At 46.7% G+C, this 22,835-nt stretch overlaps 1 protein-coding gene across 2 annotated transcripts in view; it reads left to right on the forward strand.

Moving 5' to 3' along the window:
• The first annotated feature begins 314 nt into the window (after window positions 1–314).
• Window positions 315–22,835, forward strand: part of EEIG2 (EEIG family member 2) — a 42,033-nt gene continuing 19,512 nt past the window's right edge. The window contains exons 1-5 of one of the 2 annotated variants that reach the window (XM_073571717.1): window positions 315–470; window positions 817–1,379; window positions 5,166–5,286; window positions 5,914–5,943; window positions 9,207–9,323. In XM_073571717.1, the coding sequence (XP_073427818.1) occupies window positions 1,231–1,379; window positions 5,166–5,286; window positions 5,914–5,943; window positions 9,207–9,323 (417 nt within the window). In that variant the 5' untranslated portion in view covers window positions 315–470; window positions 817–1,230. Of the gene's footprint in view, window positions 556–816; window positions 1,380–5,165; window positions 5,287–5,913; window positions 5,944–9,206; window positions 9,324–22,835 lie in introns of both variants that reach the window. The other variant, XM_073571718.1, reaches the window with a different exon arrangement.

Genomic DNA, 22,835 nt, shown 5'->3' on the forward strand with positions numbered 1-22,835 from the left:
AGTGAACTAAAATCACGTTTACACATTCAGTATTTGCTCAGTATTTTACCTCAGTATTTGTAAGGCAAAACCAGGAGAGGAACAATTAGAGGAAAGTATAATAAAGACACGTCACCACTTCTGTATTTATCACCCACTCCTGGTGATACTGAGGTAAATACTGACCGAATACTGAACGAGATCCAATTTCCTTACGTAACTACTTGTGTCCAGTAGATGTCGCCCTACGCACACTGCGTGCCGTGTTTCCGCTCCGTTCAAAGATCGGTTCTCTGCATTACCCGAGAACGTCGCTAGATGTCACAAAAAAATAATATAGATTTAGAGCCTGCAACCTTACTTGTAGCCTGCGGAGGTCACTAGTGAGACAACGCCTATACATGACACACAGACAGATACGGAAGCCGAGAGAAGACAGATCAGGGCGATCCGGGAGGGACACAAGGACAGGAGCAGACTGTGCAATCCAGGTGAGAGCGGAGCATTGATGCTACCTGCGGGGACCCGGGCTGCACGGATCGCAGGCTGCTCTGCAGTGCTGGTATACACAGCTGGGTGAGTGCGGTCCAGGCTGTATGTGTATATGTGCACTGTATACAATATATATGTGTATTCCTCTGTGTATATATAATTATGCAGGCTGTGCGTGTATACATCGCTCATGCACCCATTAGATGACATTGGGGCGTGCATGTGTGGGTCAGGGGTGATCCTGACAATGTTGCAGTCTCCTGTCCCAGCCCGGGTCTTGGGGTGCACCTGGTCCCCAAATGATCAGACACTGGGCATTCACTGAGGCTCATCTTTATATTCCAGGGCTGGATCCTCGCACACAGGGCAGATTATGGCTGTAAATGGATCTGGCAGTACCTGGAGACCATCATAATGAAGTCCTCTTCTGGATCCTCCAGCAGGACTGGTGGATAAAGGATGTCTGCGGGACAGGAGCAGCTCTGAGCCCTCACACCTACAATTCCTGGGAAATAACTGGCATTTCTAGAACTTTTTTTTTCCTGAAAACTTTTCCCCATTGCTCAGATCTCCACATGACCATCCCAGAAAGGGAAGGCGAATCACAGCGACTGACCACCCATCACAAGGAGAAGTATTGGAAATAATTGTGTCTGGTGTCGCTCACAAACACTACATATTGTATCCAGCGTGGCATACAGACGCCACATATTGTGTCTGGAGTGGCACCGTCATCCTGTGGCCCTCTGAGTCCAGTTTATGGCTTTCATGATGATGAAAAAGAAGAAATTTAAGTTCCGGGTAGACTTCGAGTTGGATGAGCTGTCATCGGTTCCCTTTGTGAATGGCATACTGTTCTGTAAGATCCGCTTGTTGGATGGCGGCAGCTTCAGTGTGGAGTCCACCAGGTGAGGAACTATGAAAACCATCAGTGGGGAGAAGGGGCAGAGCTATGGGAACAGTGAGCGTGGCCAAGAGTCCTGGGACATTATGTAGATTGCTGGGGGATCTTATAGTCTAATGGGGGCCATTATCGCTCAGTTTTCCCTGAATAGAATCATAGAGTTGGAAGGGACCTCCTGGGCCATCTGGTCCAACACCTTGCTCAAAGCAGGATTTGCTAAATCATCCCAGAATAGTTGTTGGCCAGTGAAAGCCTTGTGTTCATCTCAAGGGTGTGACTCAAGACTGTGTTCCTTGGTTCCCGGGCGAGGTAGACCACGCTAGGAGCCGGCCTTATGTAGCTGGTCATTATTTCTAGTAGGCAAGGCATCTTGTCAGTATGAATTTTGGGCAAGGCCACGTTTTCAAATATCTGTGCCCATTACAGTGACGGTGGTCAGTAAGGCCGGGTTCAGACGAGTGCATTTCATAGACCACTTATGGCCAGCAATGTGTGTACTGATAGCAGGTCTGCCAACTCAAACTTGCAGCATTATTTGTGTCTGAGACTAAAGGTTCTGGTCGGGAGACCCCGAGTCAGTCGGGTCATTGCCGTATGTGGACTGTGAAATACTCCTGTGTGGACCCAGCCCAATGCTTCTGCTGTGGGCATCCACCCATTAGGTAGCATCTCAGACAGGCTTTTGGTGATAATTATAATACAGTATGGTGTTCCTCTTCACGTGCTCTAGTGGACATTGAAGGGGAAATTTTGTGCACCCATATTATTTGGACTTAACGAAGCCCCATTTATTGCTACTATTTAGTAACGGTCAGGCCACATGTAGTGACTGTAGAGGAGGCATCAGGGAAACATGAGCCCTGGTTTTGGATATATTAGCCAGCTCCCCTTACAACATATCGGCAGTGCCCAGATTCCTGTACATTGCTGATCTACATTTATCAAGAGAGCAGTTTGAAGAAGAGATGATTCAGCATAGGATTGCGGTTTATTGTGCCCATTTCCTCGGTATTATGACTGCGGGGTTGTCCACTGCTATGAAATCAATCCTCTGGATAGGTCAATGACACCCAGCACGCTCATCGAGTATCGGAGCAGGTACACATGCACCAATTTATGTTTCTTACTCGGGGATCCCATTAACAAAGCCCTGATACCCTCTCATATATAATTAGTGATGCTTCCCTTGTAGCCCTGCTCCTTGATGTGTAACTTATTGTCTCACAGAAGTTTTCGGTAGTCTAATATCCACATCCTGTACCGTCAGTGACTTAGTTTGCATTTCTTTCCTTCCCCATGCTTTACACTGCTGCTGTTTGTTCATATAAACACACAGCGATCTCACTGGCCTGCAGTCATTAACAGATCTCTTCTTGTAATATAATCTCTGAGATCCCCTACCAACATGGACCTGGGCATGGTGGGCACATTCTGACGCTGCCTGAACCCTCTTGATACATCTGCTTAGTTCCTGAAAAAACGCAGTGAAACTGTCCATATAAATACTGCAAAATTTTATTGATACAAAATCATCATGACAAAGACACTACAACAATGGGGTAGACTAAAAAGACACAGGAACAAAAAACCGCATATGCTATGGCAGAGGAACGCCCCCTGAGGAAGGAAAGTGCCGAAACGCGCGTCGGGGTTGGCAGGATACAGCAGGGTATCCTGAATACCTACATCTGGTATGTCCACCCACTATTATAGATATATATCTATATCTGTATATCCATTTAGTCCCTCCGTTTGGCATACGGGTTTTTTTTTTTGTGTGTGTCTGTGAAAAATGCCTATGGCATGCTGACTCGTATGTCATCCATGGTTTTTTTTTTTTTTTAACTAATTGACTTATAATGGGTGAAACTGATCCGGAATACAGATCCAGTGCATGCTGCGTTTTGAGGGGTTTTGTTCTCTCGGACGATGTTTACATGAATTATCACATTGACTTCCATCGGGCCATGTTCTATTCGTTTGCCGTCAGTTTTATATACAGACAAGACAGCATAATTTCAGATGTGACTGCCTCCTCCATTGTGTCTGGTGATGGCTGCATCTGTGCAGGTGCAGAACGCTCCTCACTTTGCCTGTACGATGTCACAAAAAACTTAGGAGATGCGAGTCATATAACTCGGACAAGGACCTCGACACAATGCTCGGCCTGGCCGGCGGCTCTCCTGACCTGAGCATGTCAGCATGTATTTCTGTGCAGCTGTCATGCTTTGGCTGGGAGAGCCGCCGGCCAGTCCAAGCATTGCGTCGAGATCCTTGTCGGAGTTATAAGGCCTTCTGACTCTCCCTTAGGCTTGGGTTACACTTGCGAGTGCAATGCGAGAGTCTCGCGCATCAATACCCGGCACTGGCTCTCAGGACCGGAGTGTGCGGCTACACATATTTCTATGCAGCTGAATGCTCCGGTCCCGAGTGCCGGCAGCAGTGCCGGGTATTGATGCGCGAGACTCTCGCATTGCACTCACAAGTGTGACCCCGGCTTTAGAATGGGCTTATGACGGGGTCAGCATGCAATCCATTTTATCCATTTGTGGCTGTTGCTTATATAGACCTAAATCGGAAGAGAGAGACAGCGAATAAGCTCTTAATGTCTAGATTTTGTTTTTTTTACCTAAAGTTGGGGCAGAAGCCTCAGAGATGGGCCCCTTTTTGGATTGCGTGTCAGCAAAATAAAATGGACATGTCTGTTTTTGATCCTAGTCATGCATACCCTTCCATGAAATCCGTGACTGATAGGTGACATTTGAAAAACCTCATTTTATTTTTATTTTTTCATACAAGAAAAACTGATGAATTACTGATGCTAAAACCAGGCCCAACACTGATGAAAAACGGATCCAAAACACAAAATCGGTCTGTTTTTCACATGCACACAAAACATATATAAAATAGACTTGTATAACCGGCCTTCTAATGAAAAATATGGAACACATTAAAATAATCCCTGTCAGATATTTAAGGAAGGAAATGAAGATGAGCCGCCATGATGAGCCTGTGGTTGCCGGGCAGTATTGTGTCTGCGGCTCACGACCTCGGACTATGACTGTCTCAGGCCCACAAGGCTGACATGGACAATAGAGTTTCTCTGCAAAAAGGAAGGAATCTGCTCTGGTGTGACTCCTGAGGAAGCGATGAGTCAGATTCTCAGAAGCCATGTCCTACATCGGCTGGGCGATGAGCAGTTCTGTTTTGTTGCCATGAGTGACCAAAATGGCCGCAACCACATCTGCCGCCGGATGTAATGCTGAAGGGCTGAGGCATAGCAATCCTTATTCTAGGTATCACTTTGGGGCACCAGCTGTGTATGGAGTCTTTTTGGCAATGATCCATGGGAAAAAGTATGCCACAAAAAAGGAGGCGGCTGCCCTGTAAGTCAGTGCTAGCCATGCAGCGTGATTAGGGATGGAAGCCGCTCCTGACGCCCATGTTGGCGAATATCCCTCGTCACGTTGTCATGTGCGTGCTCTATTCCGTACGCCCTGACTAGAATACATCACCTAGTAAAGGTGTAGGAAGGATGATATTATACGGAAGAACATAACTACCTGGAGTTTACTCTTCAGGAAGTGATTTCTGGGAATTGTCCATTTCAAGGCTCCAAAAAAGAGTGCGCCCCATTCATTAATGTCAAAGTCCACTCATTGCCAGATTGAAGGGTTTTCTGAGAGAACCTAGATAAATCCACTTCCCCTTAAACAGCACTTTCCATTCTGCTCGGTACTTAACAATTTCCTTTTTGTATTTCAATATTGTGTTTATTTTTTTTTTGCAGAGAAGTTGTTCAAGCGAACAGCGTCCACTGGAGGAAATGTTTCTCATTCATGTGTAAGATGAGTGCAAGCGCGGCCTCTGGTATCCTGGACGCGTGTATCTGCAGAGTGTCTGTGCGCAAGGTAAGACTGCCCCCACCGACATGATGACACAGGATGTTTCTAGGGAGAGAAACTTGCTGATCACTAGGGTTCTGACAGCTGGGACCCCCGCTTTTCCCAAGAACCAGGTGTGAATAGAGCCGTGATTAGTCGTACACACCCCCTCTCCATTAATTTTTAAAGGTGGGCTAAAGACCAGGTGAGTGCCGCATTCAGTTATCTCCGGTGGTCCCAATAAGAGTGAATGGATCGGATTTGCGCATGATCAACCACCTCTCCACTCACTCGGGATTCTTCAATGCGCCAATGCTAAGGATCAGTGGAGCCCCAACGATCAAGAAGATAGCCCTTAGCCTTAGAATAGAGAGTAACAGCTAAACTTGCGGATACCTGTTTAAGACTCCATCCGTCATACAATGATGGCCCATGGACTTAATTAACTTTCACTAGCGTCCAATAGGTTTCCGTAGTGTCCATGGTTATGACAGCAAGAATAGCTCTGCGTAGCACAGTGTTTTCTGTTGATAGTGATGGATGTCCTAACATCCTGGTGCATGTGTGAACAAAGCCCTAGCGTTGTGTGTAATGTCTTAATGCTTCCAGTTACATGCATAATTCACCGGTGTGCTTCTCTCCTACTTGTTTCAGGAGCTTAAAGGCGGGAAAGCCTATGCAAAGGTAAAATGCTTACTACTATTCAAAAACCCTCTTGTATTTTTTTTTGTTTAAATTTACATTTAATGGGAATCTGTCCCCCCTTTTTTGAGATATCATATAATGATATCATTCAATTGTGTGTCACATAAGGATTCTCTTAGTACTTTTGCTTCCCCCTGACCCCGCACCTTTTATGCATAAATACCTTTTTTATATCGGTTCAGATGTATGTAAACTGCCGCTGTCCGGTCCGCTGGGCGGGGCTTATTCACCTGCTCCCCCTCCCCCCTGTCTTGCTCTACACAAGAAGAAATGTGTATAGCAAGAGAGGGAGGGGGGAGCAGGTGAATAAGCCCCGCCCAGCGGACCGGACAGCGGCAGTTTACATACATCTGAACCGATATAAAAAAGGTATTTATGCATGAAAGGTGCGGGATCAGGGGGAAGCAAAAGTACTAAGAGAATCCTTATGTGACACACAATTGAATTATATCATTATATGATATCTCAAAAAAGGGGTGACAGATTCCCTTTAAAGGGGTCATCCTACAAAGGCAACACAATACCGATTTCCAGGATAGGCAATAGATTGCTGATCGCTAGGTGTCTCACCATTGGGACCACCACAGATCACAATGATAGTCCGGAGGCCCCTTTTAGTTGTGTCCAGCATGCATATTTGCTGCTCAGTTCTACAGTGGGTACGGAGAGTATTCAGACTCCTATAAATTTTTCACTTTGTTTGATTGCAGCCATTTGGTAAATTCAAAAAAGTTCAATTTTTTTTTTCTCATTATTGTACACTTTGCACCCCATCTTGACTGAAAAAAAACATAAATGTAGATTATTAAATGTATTAAAACAAAAATTGAAAGATCACATGGTCATAAGTATTTAGACCCTTTGCTCATACACTCGTAAATAAGTCACATGCTGTCCATTTCCTTGTGATCCTCCTTGAGATGGTTCTACTCCTTCATTGGAGTCCAGCTGTGTTTAATTAAACTGATAGGACTTGATTCGGAAAGGCACACACCTGTCTATATAAGACCTCACAGTGCATGTCAGACAAAATGAGAATCATGAGGTCAAAGGAACTAGCCAAGGAGCTCAGAGACAGAATTGTGGCAAAGCCCTCATCTGGCCAAGGTTACAAAAGAATTTCTGCAGTACTCAAGGTTCCTAAGAGCACAATGGCCTCCATAATCCTTAAATGGAAGACGTTTGGGACCACCAGAAGTCTTCCTAGACCTGGCTGTCCAGCCAAACTGAGCAATCGTGGGAGAAGAGCCTTGGTGAGCGAGGTAAAGAATAACCCCAAGATCACTGTGGCTATGCTCCACAGATGCAGTAGGAAGATGGGAGAAAGTATCACAAAGTCAACTATCACTGCAGCCCTCCACCAGTCGGACCTTTGTAGAGGTGGGTGGGCCGAGCTGGGGGGTGGTCCCTCTTTATGCCGCGCAGAGATGTAACAGAGACAAGATGAGGCAGGTTCTGGGTGCAACAGGTCCAAGTTTATTCACGCTCACCGTCCGCCTGACGGCCTCAAAAGCACACTGTACTTCCTTCAACTCACGGCCCTCCGTTTCCAGGGCCGCTTCTCACACACCGTACGTTACACTGGGGAGGTGTATGCACACACCGTCCCCTCCTCACTCGTCGACGCTCCTGACAGGTCCGTCACTGTGGCCGCCTTAGGCCCGTAAACCAACAGCGCTTCCACTGATCAGTCGTCGTGTCAAATACGGTGTCTCACACCCAGTGCCTCGTCCCTTCTGCGGTTCTTCCTGTCAGGACCACCCCCCTGACGTTCTCCCTCCTCAGTCCCCCTGGTTTAGATTCTCCTCACAGCGCACAGACTGTCGCAGTCCTCCTGTCACTGGAGCTCCCCCTGGGGACTGGAACTTTCTGGAACCCTCCCTCAGTATTTATAGCTCTCCCGATCCCCTGTCACTGTAACCCCGCCCCCCCATGACAAACGTTTTCTAAAGCCCTAAGCTGATGTCAAGTCCTTTGCTCACACTCCTCCCTGCCATCTAATGGTCAACCCAAGGTACTGCACGTCCACTACACTTTCCTAGCTGTTTCCCCACTGTAATAACTGACACCTACCTACACTGTGCAAACCTTTCCTTCTTCACTCTGACTAGTCCGTCCGTCCGTCAGGTCACCTTCCCTACACCTTTATGGCAGAGTGTCCCGACGGAAGCCTCTCCTCAATGCCAGACTTATGAAAGCCTGCATAGAGTTTGCTATGAGAAATAAGATTCTCTGGTCTGATGAGACGAAGATAGAACTTTTTGGTGATAATTCTAAGCGGTATGTGTGGAGAAAACCAGGCACTGCTCATCACCTGCCCAATACAATCCCAACAGTGAAACATGGTGGTGGCAGCACCATGCTATGGGGGTGTTTTTCAGCTGCAGAGACAGGACGACTGGTTGCAATTGATGGAAACATGAATGTCGCCAAGTACAGAGATATCCTGGATGAAAACCTCTTCCAGAATGCTCTGGACTTCAGACTTGGCCGAAGGTTCACCTTACAACAAGACAATGACCCTAAGCACACAGCTAAAATAACAAAGGAGTGGCTTCAGAACAACTGTGACCATTCTTGACTGGTCCAGCCAGAGCCCTGACCTAAACCCAATTGAGCATCTCTGGAGAAACTTGAAAGTGGCTGTCCACCAACGTTCACCATCCAACCTGGAGAGGATTTGCAAGGAAGAATGGCAAAGGATCCCCAAATCCAGGTGTGAAAAACTTGTGGCATCAAGAAGACTCATGGCTGTACCAGCTCAAAAGGGTGCTTCTACTCAATACTGAGCAAAGGGTCTGAATACTTATGACCATGTGATATTTCAGGTTTTCTTTTTAATATATTTGCAAACATTTCTATATTTCTGTGTTTTGTTTTTTTGTTTGTTTTTTTATTAGTCAAGATGGCTGCAATGAAACAGTGAAAAATTTAAAGGGGTCTGAATACTTTCCGTACCCACTATCTGTCTATGGGACTGGCAGAGATGTTTGAGCACTGTACTCAGATTTATCCATCTGTCCGATAGACTCAGAATGGAGTGGCAGTGCACCTAAGGTGGCCCGAAATGTTCAAAGGGTTGCCTCTGATCGGTTGGTAGCCTTGGACCTATTTTTTTTTTTTTTTGCATTGGGTCAGTTTGTGTAGAATTTTGCCAAAATTTTGGTGTCCAAAATGGTGTCCCATTTTTGTAGAATGTTACTTTTCTGGTTAACGCAGTGCTGATATTTCTGTTTTCTTAGCTCGGCTTTGCAGACTTGAACCTTGCAGAGTTTGCTGGATCTGGCAACACAGTTCGGAGATGTCTCTTAGAAGGATATGACACCAAAAACACCAGACAAGATAACTCAATCCTGAAGGTTAGTAGTGGTGTTTTAGCCTGATGTGCCTGTGCTGTGACAGTTGTATAGATGGAGGACTAGGCAGTTCCACAAGACACGGAGCCCATACAGCTGACAGTTTGCTGATGGCAATGATCTTTTTTCCTGTTTGCCCTCAGTCATTTTTCCATCGCTGTACGGAGATGATTTCTATTGCATTGCATTTGCTGACCTTATGAATTATTGCATTACAGCTCAGCACAGAAGCAGTCCTGCTTCTTATTACATTATTGGGTTATGTCGGTTTTCATCAGAGCCCCACTTTAGCATCTCTTGTCAGATTCTATTAGCTCTCTTGGGAAGAACCCAAATTGCTGATTTATATAGAACATTTCCAGTGGTCAATGTCATTCTTATTTGTATTATATTTTAAGTTTAGGACAATCTGTCCTATAGTTGTATTGTCTGTGATGAATATTGGAGGGATATTTCGAAGACCTATACACAGTACGGCACAGATGTGGCCCACCTCTGAGACCATTATGCATATTAGAATTGGAATCCTCTGACTTAAAGGTTCAGTCCGAGAATGACAGAAGAGGTGGCCAGGTACAGTGACATGTGAAAGTTTGGACACCCCTGGTCAAAATTACTGTTAGGTTATGAGCACACGATGTGTTTTTTACACACATAAATGGTTCAAAAATGCAATGGAATGCTTATGCAAGGTAATTCAATGACAATCCTGAAATGTTGTGCACATAATCAGTAAATTTCCGTCTGTAATTGCAGTGTTTTATTTTCAGCAGCATGTCAATTCTTTTTGCGTTTCTGCAGCGTTTTTGACTCATTGATTTAATAATAATAATCTTTATTTTTATATAGCGCTAACATATTCCGCAGCGCTTTACAGTTTGCACACATTTTCATCACTGTCCCCAATGGGGCTCACAGTCTAAATTCCCTATCAGTATGTCTTTGGAGTGTGGGAGGAAACCCACGCAAACACGGGGAGAACATACAAACTCCTTGCAGATGTTGTCCTTGGTGGGATTCGAACCCAGGACAACATCTGGCTAACAGGACAACATCTGGCTAACCACTGAGCCACCGTGCTGCCCCATTGATTTCAATTGAGTCAGTCAAATCTGCAGCAAAAACGCGGGTGTAAAAAGGTTTGCGTTTTTGCTGCGTATTTACTGCTTATTTGCTGCAGATTTGCTGCCAAAAACGCTGCAAATTGTCAAAGGAAATTATGTCAGAAGGAGGAAGTGTGTGTGGGCGGAGAATGTGTGTCTCTGTCTGTACCCATGCAACGAACAGCCCATAGTGATTGTACTTAGGCGTCGTCTGATGGGACTACTACTCCCATCCGGCTACGTCTTTTGTCACATATAATAGACAGCATGAGCCGATGATGGGAGAATAGTCTCATCATCCGGCACATGAGTTCAATTGTAAAAAAAAAAAAAAAAAAAAATTAATTACATACATATTCACATACAAAATACATACTCACAGATCACCTAATCCCCGAAGCCCGGATTTCCTGCAAACAATCAAAAATGGTAAACCAACATATACTCGCCTTTCCGCCATAGTCCATTTAATACCGAGTGTCCCATGACAGATCTCATGCTGTATCACTGTGCTGCCGTGTTAGTTCACCGGAGTTCAGCAGCTGATCAGCTCCGGTTCTCGCGCAGCGGTGCCCTAAGTGAGAGCACCGGAGCTGATGAATTTCGGTGAACTCGAACAGTAGCGATGCACTGCAGGAGCGATTACCTCCTGTCTATCACCGGAGGCTGGATAGAGCGGTGTGTTACACGTGAGATCGCCGGTGGACACTCAGTAATAAGTGGACTACGTCGGACAGGATAGTATTATATGTTTTATTTTTTTATTTTTTTTTTATTATTTGCAGAAGACGAGGGTGTCGGGGATTAGGCATTCAGTATGGTAACGTCTCTCCATTACTAACCTGTGGGCTTGATGTCACCTGACAACACAAAGGTGACATCAACTCCACAAATGTGAACTCCACTTGCGACTCCTACAGGGCAAGTGGGAAGATCGAGGCTAAGTGCCAGAATTGGTATGTAATGATATTATGATCTTCAATAGAGAATGAAAAAGAAGAGGTTAAACAAGGAAATTACATCACAAATTCTTTTTTTAGCTCTATGGATTTAAAAAAAAAAAAATGCATGAAAAAGTGCATGCAAAAACATAGAAGCCTATCTTCATAATTTTTATATAGGAGTTACTAAAACACATGAGTTCAGTTGCACGGCTATGTCCATAACTTTCATAGCGAATATAGTGAGTACCATAGACATGTGCGGCCTCTTCTCTATTTACTCTCTGCCTGGATGCGATGGCATGAGCTCGTCACACCGTTTGGTTCACAGGACCCCTGTTCATTACGTTATTGAGTCCCACATCTATCAGTAGATAAGTCACAATGGATAGTCATAGATAATTTCCCGGCTGTCTAACAATTGTCTTTGTCTGTGATTTCCCTTTGCGTTGAGTAGTAAATCCTGGTTCAGCAAATGAGCAAGTTGTGCTAATATTAAGCATATGAAAATGTATTCACAATCACAGCACTGCTTGCAGAATTGAATGGGTTGTCCACTACTCACCACCCCCCCCCCCCCCCCCCGTAAAATAAATACACTTTATACTCCCCTTCTGTGCTGGCATTGTTCCAGTGGTGTCGGCACTAGTTCTTCTAGAGCTCTCAAGATATTGTCACACAATGGCAGCGGCCGCCTCACTCTCCTTTGCTATGGGCATAATTGATATCCAGAGGAGTTGAGGGACCAGCTGCAGCTCTGACTTCTTCCAGATGACATTTACGTCCAAAGGAGAGTGAAGGGACCACTGATTGACCCCAGGGATTGTGTGACAACATAATGTCAAGGAAGCCCTGGGAGAGCCAGTGCCAACGCCATTGGATTTGCGCTGGCATCGGAGGTGAGTTCAACTGTTATTTTTCTAGAGGGAACATGGGGATTGAGAAGGTGATGTCTGAGTTGTGGACAACCTCTTTAATGTAGCCCACATACACTTGTAAAATGATCTGCCTGCGGGATCTTATGCAGTATATAGAATAGCAGCTAATTATACTGCACTATTACGGTAATTAAGAACACGACGAAACACAGTAAATATGTTTACTTGACTTCCACTTCAGGTAGTCGTCATTATATGGCTGCAGAAAAATCTATTTAATATGACGTCAGACAAGTGGATACAGGTTGTGAAATGGCCTTCACTGATAATTTTATACCTGTAGTGAAAACGAAAAGGATTTGTGCTTATTACATTCAGAGACCTTCATTCCCTGGTATGATCATTTGGAGGATAAAAAAGTCCAGTTTCTGACACGTCTCTGCTTATAGAGTCGGGGTCCTGATCAGTGGATCCATGTGGCTTAGTAGGGCGTGTAGTCAGAGATTGTACAGATTAAGAGCAGCTCCTCTAATCTGATATTGTCTTTTTAAGTGTTTTATTTCTTCAGTGCAAGTCTCCTTATTTAGGAGTCTTTGGAATAAGGAATCTCCAGATTTCACATGATAAACTACATACATGAAAGGAGTATACTCTTCTCAAGTTCGACTGCTAGGCCCACACTTCCCAATGCCGGCTAAGGAAGTTGGCTACCACACGGTAGCAACATGGACGACTGACCAGGATCTTGCTAATCCTTTTGATCTACTCTACTGTGTACTTACTTTAAACATATACGTAAGAGTGACTATAAGAACGTTTTTTCCACTTGATATTAGATTCAGCCTTCTAATACTGCAGATCTCTGATGCTAATGACACATCCTCTCTGATCCACGGTTCTCCAGCGCCATCAGGTCATTGACCATTACCAACTGAAATTAAACACATGGTCCATGCACACAGTGAACAACACAGTACAACAAACATATAAAAATACTCTGTTGTAAAAAAAAAGTAACAGTAAACAGCAAGTGCTAGTAAAAAGATAACAAAACAGGGTATTTGGTTGAAACGTTTTTTTGTAAAAAATGTATACTTAGCCGCTCTACCAAACATCAAGGTATACCCATATCAGAGCAGTCCGTAACCGATGTACGTATTTAAAAACCTGACCATGTGTATGGTACCTATATGAGCAGGATGCAGAAAGGTAATGTCCGGGGTGGACACGCTGTGGAAGACGGCTTATATGTGCACCGCCCACAAGGGAGGGGTGAGACCTCCCTAATCTTGCAGAAACAAGAAACCAATTGAAAATAAACACATGGGCCATGCACACAGTGAACAAGTCTGTATGACAGGGATCACACCACCAAAAGACTGAAACACAGGAAAACACAGTACAACAAACGTATAAAAATACTGTTGAAAAAAAAAAAAAAAAAAGGTAACAGTAAACAGCACGTGCTAGTAAAAAGATAACAAAACGGTATTTGGTTGAAACGTTTATTTGCAAAAAATGTATACTAAGCCACTCTACCAAACGTCAAGGTATGCCCCCATATCAGAGCAGAGTATTTTTATACGTTTGTTGTACTGTGTTTTTCTGTGTTTCATTGACCACAACCAGTCCACTGTCAGCACGTAGAGGGAAATGATGTATCCTCATAGGGCTGGATGGGTCACGCCTGGAATAAATATTCATGGTGCACAGGGTTGTTTTTCTATTCTCCTCCAGTGATCTGTGCAGATAACAGACCTGGTAAGAGTCGGACAGGTGACGTTTTGGAGAAACCTGATAATCTACTTTGTATTTGGCTGATGAATACAAGAGTTTCATGGAGTAAATTGCTAGAAGCCTAAGTCCTGCACTGTGCTCGCTGCACCCGAGCCGCCTCCAGCAGATCTGCCGCCATTCCGGGAATGGTAATCGCAGCCAATCTGAGGAGATGATTGTGAATTATTAAGTTGGCTTCTTCCTGGCTAATGCGCTTGCAGCTCCGGCATGGAAACACTTTTGCAGTCGTTCCTGTTGCCATTATAGATTTCATGCTCATCCGGGAGGCACTGTATCGAAATATATTATTCCTAAAAGCTGTGGACAGAGACTGCTGTGGTTTTCCATTGTTTCACCAGCTGGTTTTTATTACATTGTCGAGGGGAATAACAGGATGTGAGCCGGGCTGTTTTGTGATGATTGGAGCCAGCTTATGTACTAGTTTTTCATCAGAAATTATTAACTTGGGGTCTGTGCCCATGATACAGATTTGTCACAAAACCTGATTGCAGCAAAGTGACAGAGTCCTGAAGTCTTGTACACATTGCTTATGCTGTGCAGAGTGAATTCTGCAGCATGGCAATTCTGTCAGTGTTTTTTGCTGCAGGTTTCACCCATACTAATGAATGGGGAAATTCTGCAACAAAAAAAAGCGTGTTTAAAAAAAAAAAAGCACATATTTTACTCGGGGTTTTTTTTTTTTGCCCCAAATACTTAGTTTGCACATTCTCTAATAGAGATTACTGCATTTTATACAGTAAGTTGACTCTTAAAGCCCAATTCGTTATTGAATTTGTGTGTTTTTTTTCATTTTGGCGTTTTTCATTTGTGCCTTCTTGTAATGACTCTTTTATATGCATTTCCCTGGTGTGTGTGTGTTTTTTATTTATTTTTTTAAGAGTTGTCCACTACTAGGACAACCTCTCTTCACTTCTCTGAGTGTTTTCCCCTGTTAAAATAAAAACATCTATATTCTCCTCCCGTGCCGGCGTCATTCCAGCGGTGTCAGCACTCACTTTCCAGGGCTCACATGAGGTTATGTCACGTGCGCCCAGTCAGCGGCAGTATCACTGTCCCCTTTTTCTCCTTCGCCTCATTGGGGGACACAGACCATGGGTGTTATGCTGCTGACAATAAGTAATACAAAGAAAGTTAGCTGCTCCTCTGCAGTATACACCCGCATGCTGGCTCCCAGAAAACCAGTTCTTACTTAGTGTCCGTATGTTAAAGCGGATGGTACAAGGAGGCAGTTGGTCCCTCTCCACCTCCCTATTAAAGGGATGGTGGATTGAGGGTTACCCCTTTACCTCTGCACCATCCAAGACCAGCAGCAGCAGGAGGACCTGCAACATACCTGGTTTACCTGCCACCCGGCAGTTTCTCCGGGTATGTGCCAGGTCTGGAGGGCTCTTTTCAGGAGGTCTGGGGCGGCGCTGGCATAAGGAGGCTCATACTGCAGCCGGGGGGGCACGACATCCGACCCCTTCTTGCGTTGGCCGGCACTGAAAAATTTAGCCCGCGGCTTCGGTCTACAAGAAGCGGCTCTGAGATTCTCGTTGGCCTTCTCGCTCTCCCCCACGACTGCCTCACGAGCTGGCATCCGGAAGCGGCTGCGGCATATTATCCGACGGCATTCAGCGCTGAGGACAGCGCTAATCCAAAATCCAACGGACTCAAGATCCGGGTAAGGAGGCGCTGCCCCCCCCCCCCCCCCCGCAGTACCTCCGGCAGAGAAATGAAGTAAGGGCAAAAGAAGAATAAAAAAAAAAAACTGTACACTTTTGCCCCAGTGACGGCATGTCTTTAGCTGGTTTTCTTTACGCAGAAATCTCCGTGTAACTGCAGGGGTGCCGCCATGTAAACTATTGCAGCACCAGTAAGCCTTTACAAACTGCAGTCACTTAAAATACTGTTCTGCCTACTGTGGTTAGAGTACTCACTGGTCTTAAAGGCGCATGACCAGTCTAGAGTCCCCAATTACAGTCTTCTTAATCCGCCAGTCACTTCTCGCCCACTGCGAGAGTGTCTTTGTTGATTCACGCCGACTATCTTGGACTCAGGTGATGGGCAAGCGGCTCCAGTGGTACTTAAGTCCCACAAGCCGTCATACTATAGCGTACAGCATTTCTTTCCCCAAGGAGGAAAACGACTGTCCTCAGGGGCACAGCATCTGGGTAAGTGCTGCACATACAAATTACTCACATGCTTCCCCTTTTTAGTCAAAGTACTCTGCTGTACAACTTTGCAGGGCTACGCTGCCTTACAGCTGCGCTGGTGTATACCTCTAGCATTCCCTGCAGTGTACAAACTATGCCGCTCTGTGTCACCTGTGATCCTAAACACGGCTTGTGACCCCTAATACGCTCAGGAGCCCTCCACTGTCACCAAGTCTGGTGTACTTAGTCCCCTCAAGTGGGCTTCGTCAATGTCACAATTCATGGCCTCTCTGGCCAAAGGCAGAGGGATTCCCCTCTTTAGATCGGCCAGCTTCCAGCTGACTGAGGTAGATGGATCCTCTCCTACAAGGGAGTCGTCTCCTTGCGGCCCCTGCTAGCCTTCTACAATCGTGCAAGCGTCTAGAAAAGGGATCCGTAGTACTCCTACTGAGCTATCATGTGTCTTGGCATCCGAGCTCCGCTGCTCGCTCTCTCTCACCAGAGGTCTGTAGCGAACATGATTCTGAGTATGATTCGGAGGTTTACTGGCTCTGGTTCTGACAGTTTTCCAGAAACCGGCGGATTCACTTTCTTGAGGCCGTCAACCAATCTCTGTAGGTTTACAAGAACTCCGGCCCTGCTCCGGATCACGCAGTGTCCTTCAAAACTGCTAAACTCCCTCATAGTACATTTGCATTCACCCGGATGGGAGCGGCCGGATAAGCGATTCACTCGGCAGAAACCTCCTGAAGCGCGGTATTCTTTTCAGGCAACAGACGTGCACATGGAGTGTCGCCTCCATGAATCCTCCCCTGCAATGTGGGATGCCATGCCGGGTCTGATTTTCAGATCAAAAATCTTTTTTCATCTTTCATCGGATAACAGGGGCAACAGATCCTTTCAAGGTTTCGATCTCCCCAAATCAACAACAGGCGAGCACGCAGAGTGTCGCCTCCACGTATCCTCTCCTGCAATGTGTGATGCCATGCCTGGGTTGATTTTTAAGTGAGACGGGTCCCTTAAACAGCACCGATCTCCCCACACCATCAACAGACGAGCACATAGTGTCGCCTCTATGTATCCTCTTCAGCCAGACCATTGCCGGACAACTAGCCCTGTCCCCCTGGGGGCTTGAACTCCGTGGATGTACAAAAGCACCCACCCCCTTTTTTGGCGTCCCTCTCCACCTCCATGTTATGGGGATGATGGATCAAGGGTTCATCACCTTAATTCTGCACCGTCCCAAGACAGCAGTGACGACAAGAGACGGTTTATCCTGACCTGCTGGATACAACTGCGTATTCCACCACCCGGCAGTTTCTCCGGGTACGTGACTATGGATCCACGCCTCTTTGGATGCGTCTACTTATGCGGCGCTGTCAGCAGCGAACACCATTACATTCAGAAGGGCATTATGGCTCAGAAAATGGAAATCGGACTCTGCGTCCAAAACAGTCTCCAACACCTCTCCCTTACCAGAGTGGTCGGTTATTCGGTGAGAAGTGGGAACCAATCCAGGCAGGCCCACTACTTCCTCGCAATCAGGGTGTTCCCCATGCAGGGACAAAGCACCGATCCGGGACCTCAAATTTCTAACAAGTTTATTAAGGTCTGTCTTTTTGGGATGGAATTCCTCCGTTCGGTTATTACCTCAACGAGAAAAGTTTTCCCGTCTCCCATGACGGCACACATGAGAGAGGGGATCCGCCCAGTCAGGACAGGAATCCTACTGAAGATAAAAGGGCGGTACCTCTCCCTCGCTTCAGTTGGGTTTCCTGTCCTGACAGGGACCCGTGTACTGAAGACGTACCTGCCCCTCTCTCGTGCCGGCGTGGAAGAACAGGCAGGGTCCTGGACGCCGTGCGTCGGGGGAGGGAAGCGCCGTCCGCGGGTCCCCCGGGGGCTCAGCGTCCGAGCGGGCGCAGGAGCAGCACGGCCTGGGGTCCTGGGGCTCTGCCGTGGCTGCCGCGCCGCCCTCTACCCCTCTGCCGCATCCAGGAGCATCAGGGAATGGTCACTTCCGGGTCGTTCTCCCCTGACGTCACACGCAGGGCACGATGGGAGGGAGGCGGCGCCGGCAATCCAAGATGGCAGCGCCCATAGCAAATAACGCCGGCCGGCGAAAGGAGATCCCGGCGGCATGGCGGGGGGGGGGGACTGTGGGGTAACCAGAGGAGGCGGAGAGTGCAGTGGATCCCCATTACAAAAGGGGGATGACCACAGAAGACGCACTCATGCCCAAGGCTTCATGATGGAAGTGGGGCAAGACGAGCAGCGTCAGCAGCAAGACCTCTCGCCAGATGCCAGGCCGAGCCGCCAACATACCAGGAGCAGTCGCTCGAGTGGTGGGAGCAGCAGTCATAAACGCAATCGGCATGACTCTGAGACGTCCTGGAGAAACGTCACGAGTGCATCTGAGGAGCCTCCGAGATCGGTACCCCTGATTGACAGGGGTGGTGAGTGATCTACGTGAATGTCACCCTTATGGTAACGGGGTTCCATTTTCTCTGTTTGATCACTAGGGGTCGAGGAAGGCCAGCAGCAAAACCAAAAATAGAGAATGCGCCCTATGTAAACACCCGCTGGCAGATCAGTGGCAGAAAGACCTCTGCGCTGACTGTATAAATAAAACTATACATGAGGAGACCCCTGATTTGGTGACTAGCCTTAAACAGTTAATTCAACAGGAGGTGAAAGGTTCCCTAAAGGCAGCCCTTAAAAAGAAAGATAAAAGAAATCGTAGAAGAAGCTCCGATTCAGAGGCCTCGCCAAGGCAGAAGGGGCGGGATAGATCCTTGTCCCCCTCCACCTCCTCTTCCTCTACTCAGTCCTCAGAATCCTCCTCGGACAGCGATATAGGCGGCCGTCCATGTTTCCCAACAGAGGATGTGGAAAAACTGGTCAGAGCAATTAGGGCTACAATGGGCCTTAAAGAGGAAAATGCTCCCAAATCATTAGAGGATGTAATGTTTGGAGGACTGGAGGAAAAACGAAAACGTACCTTCCCTGTAAATGATAAAATAAAAGCACTAATTGACAGGGAATTGAAAAAACCGGGGAGGTAAGGGGGCTTACCTTCCGCATCAAAGAGGAGGTACCCTTTTGAGCAGAAGGATTCAGAAGCCTGGGAAAAAGTCCCAAAAATTGATGGGGCCGTAGCCAGATCCTCAAAAAAAGGTATCCCTACCATTAGAGGACTCTGGTGTGTTGAAAGACCTGCTTGACAAAAAAGCAGACGGTTTCCTGAAGCACATCTGGGAAGCTTCAGCAGGTGGATTGAAACCAGCGATAGCTGGTACCTGTACCGCTTGTGCCCTCATGGTCTGGCTGCAACAAATAGAGGACCAGATCAAGGATAGAGTTCCTAGGGACGAAATTCTGGCTAATTTGACACTGGTGCACGGAGCAGCGGCTTTCCTAGCAGATTCCTCTGCAGACTCCGCAAGATTGACAGCTAGGGCAGCAAGCCTGTCAAACGCGGCAAGACGAGCCCTGTGGCTTAAAGGGTGTCCCGGAGATTTACCATCAAAGCATATGTTATGTTCCATTCCATGCGATGGCCAATTCCTCTTTGGGAAAAAACTAGAAGAGATTTTGGAACATGCGGGGGATAGGAAGAAAAGCTTTCCCCGATTTCCGGGAGAACCTAAAAAGCAGCCCTTTCGGAGGAGGAGATTTAACAGGGGTCGTCCCCCGGGAGATAGAAAAAGCTGGGACTTTAAAGAAAGAAGAGGATCGGGCTATATGTTTAAAGGGCCCTCCACTTCCTCCAAAAAAATATCCCCAATGACATTGGGCCGGAAGTAGGGGGAAGGCTTTCTCTCTTCCTTTCCGCCTGGGCAAATATCTCCCCCAGTACATGGGTCCTAAATATAATCAAGGACGGCTTAAAAATAAAATTCATCCGTCCGCCCAGGCATACCTTCATAATGACACCCAGAAGGAAAGCCCAAGAGCAACAGCTGGCCCTGGAGACGGAAGTCTTGGGACTAGTGAAAAAACAAGTCCTACAGGAAGTCCCAGTGCAAGAAGAAGGAAGGGGGTTCTACTCCCCCCTCTTCTTAATACAAAAACCAGATGGCTCTTGGAGAACCATTGTCAACCTGAGGAGACTCAATCAGTGGGTAGACAATTGCTCCTTCAAAATGGAGTCAATCAACACGGCCACAAAGATCCTGTCCCAGCATTGCCTCATGGCATTGATAGACTTAAAAGATGCCTACTATCACATCCCAATTCATCGGGAGTATCAAAAATATTTGAGAGTAGCGCTCTATGTCCAGGGGCAGGTGAAACACTACCAGTACGGATCCCTTCCATTTGGCCTGTCTACAGCCCCCAGAGTATTCACCAAAGTGATGGCCGAAGTAATGTCTTTTCTGCGTTCCAGGGACATAGTGATTGTCCCATACCTAGACGACTTTCTGGTAATAGGGAGGTCGGAGTCCCACTGCACACATCAAGTGAAGGAAGTGATAGCAATTCTAGTAGAACTAGGATGGATAGTAAACATCCCCAAGTCAAGGCTAACCCCAGTAAAAGAGCAATCCTTCCTAGGGTTGATATTGGACTCCGAGTAACAACACTGCCTCCTACAAGAGAGCAAAGTGACCAAGATAAGGGGCCTAGCTCGCACAGCAATACAAAGGCCAAATATGACACTGAGGAACGCAATGTCCCTTTTAGGCTCGTTGACATCATGCATACCCGCAGTAGCATGGGCGCAGTACCACTTAAGGCAACTACAGTGGGAAGTTCTGTCAGCACAGAAACAATTAAAAGGGCATTTAGAAGGCAAACTATGTCTCTCAGTGGCTGTAAGAGATTCCCTGCTCTGGTGGACTGTAGAAAAGAATCTAACAGCCGGTGTCCCGTGGCAAAAACCAGTCGAGGACATCATTACAACAGACGCGAGTGCCACAGGATGGGGAGCACACCTGAGATCCCACTCAATACAGGGGACCTGGTCCTCGCTAGAAAGGGATTACGGTTCAAATGTAAAAGAACTATGGGCAGTGGAAAAAGCCGTGAAACATTTCCTTCCCTTACTTCGGGGCCGCCACAACTGGGTCATGACGGACAATCAAGCAGTAGTAGCCTACATCAATCACCAGGGGGGAACAAGATCTCGGGGCCTCATGCAAATATCGGATCTACTCTTCCAGCTAGCAGAACAACATCTGTTATCCATCACAGCACTGCACATAAAGGGGGCAGAAAATATCCATGCAGATTTCCTGAGTCGCAGGCACCTAAGACAAGGGGAATGGTCCCTAAACCCCCAAGTCTTCCAACAAATAGTTCAGGCCTGGGGCAAACCAGAAATAGACCTGTTCGCTACCGCACACAACCGGAAGGTCAGGAAGTTCTGCTCACTAAACCCAAGGGAAAACCCCTTCGCAGTAGATGCCCTACAAATACCCTGGAAGTTCATCCTGGCCTATGCATTTCCCCCGATAACAATGATCCCAGTAGTGGTCAGGAAAATCGGGGAGGATCGAGCGAGAATAATTCTTATAGCTCCGATTTGGCCGAGAAGGCCTTGGTTCTCCCTTCTGAGGCTTATGTCAGTGACAGATCCATGGATACTACCAGAGATTCCAGACCTGCTCTCCCAGGGACCAGTGGTCCACTCTCAGGTGAAGGGCTTCCATCTAGCAGCCTGGAATTTGAGAGGGCGCTACTGAGTCGCCAGGGATTCTCTCCAGGGTTAGTCTCCACCCTGTTGAAAAGTAGGAAACCTATAACATCCCAAATCTACGGTAGAACGTGGAAAAAGTTCCTAGACTTCCTGGGGGAACCCTTGGGGGATGTAGCGCCACTGGGATCTATTCTAGAGTTCTTACAGTCGGGGCTACAACTGGGGTTAGCCACTAACACACTCAAAGTTCAAGTCTCAGCTTTGGGGGCCCTATATAACTGCAACTTAGCAGCCAATAGGTGGGTGTCCAGATTCATAAAGTCCTGTGGCAGGTCAAGGCCGGTCATTATCCAAAAGATACCACCCTGGGACCTCAACCTAGTCTTAGAGGCCTTAACCAAAGACCCCTTTGAACCACTAATAGAACTGTCACCAAAGCTACTTACACTTAAAACTGTCTTCCTTAACATCAGCCCGAAGAGTCAGCGACATTCAAGCTCTGTCTATATGTCCTCCATATACACAGATCTTGGAGGACCGAGTGGTTCTAAGACCAGACCCGGCCTATCTCCCCAAGGTAGTCCAAAAGTTTCATAGGACTCAGGAGATCTCCTTGCCATCTTTCTGTAACATTCCTAGAAACCCTGGGAAGCAAAAGTTCCATACATTAGATGTAAGAAGAGCCATATTACAATATATGTCAGTAACTAGTCAGTGGAGGAAAGATCAGTCCCTTTTTGTAGCCTTTCAGGGTAGTAGACAAGGGCACTGGGTAGCTAAGAGTACCATTGCCAGATGGATCAGGGAGGCCATTATGTTATCCTACTCCGCAAGTGGCGCTCCGGTTCCAGAAGGCATCAAGGCTCACTCCACCAGAGCCGTGGCTACCTCCTGGGCAGAGAAGGCTAAGGTATCAATTGAAAAAATTTGTAAAGCCGCTACTTGGTCCTCACCTTCCACCTTTTTTAAGCACTACCGACTTGATCTGTCTTCCTCTACTGACCTAACCTTTGGTAGAAG

The sequence above is a fragment of the Dendrobates tinctorius genome, unplaced genomic scaffold (genome assembly GCF_039654945.1).
Source record: "Dendrobates tinctorius isolate UK_male_01 unplaced genomic scaffold, ASM3965494v1 ptg000029l, whole genome shotgun sequence".
NCBI lineage: Eukaryota > Metazoa > Chordata > Amphibia > Anura > Dendrobatidae > Dendrobates > Dendrobates tinctorius.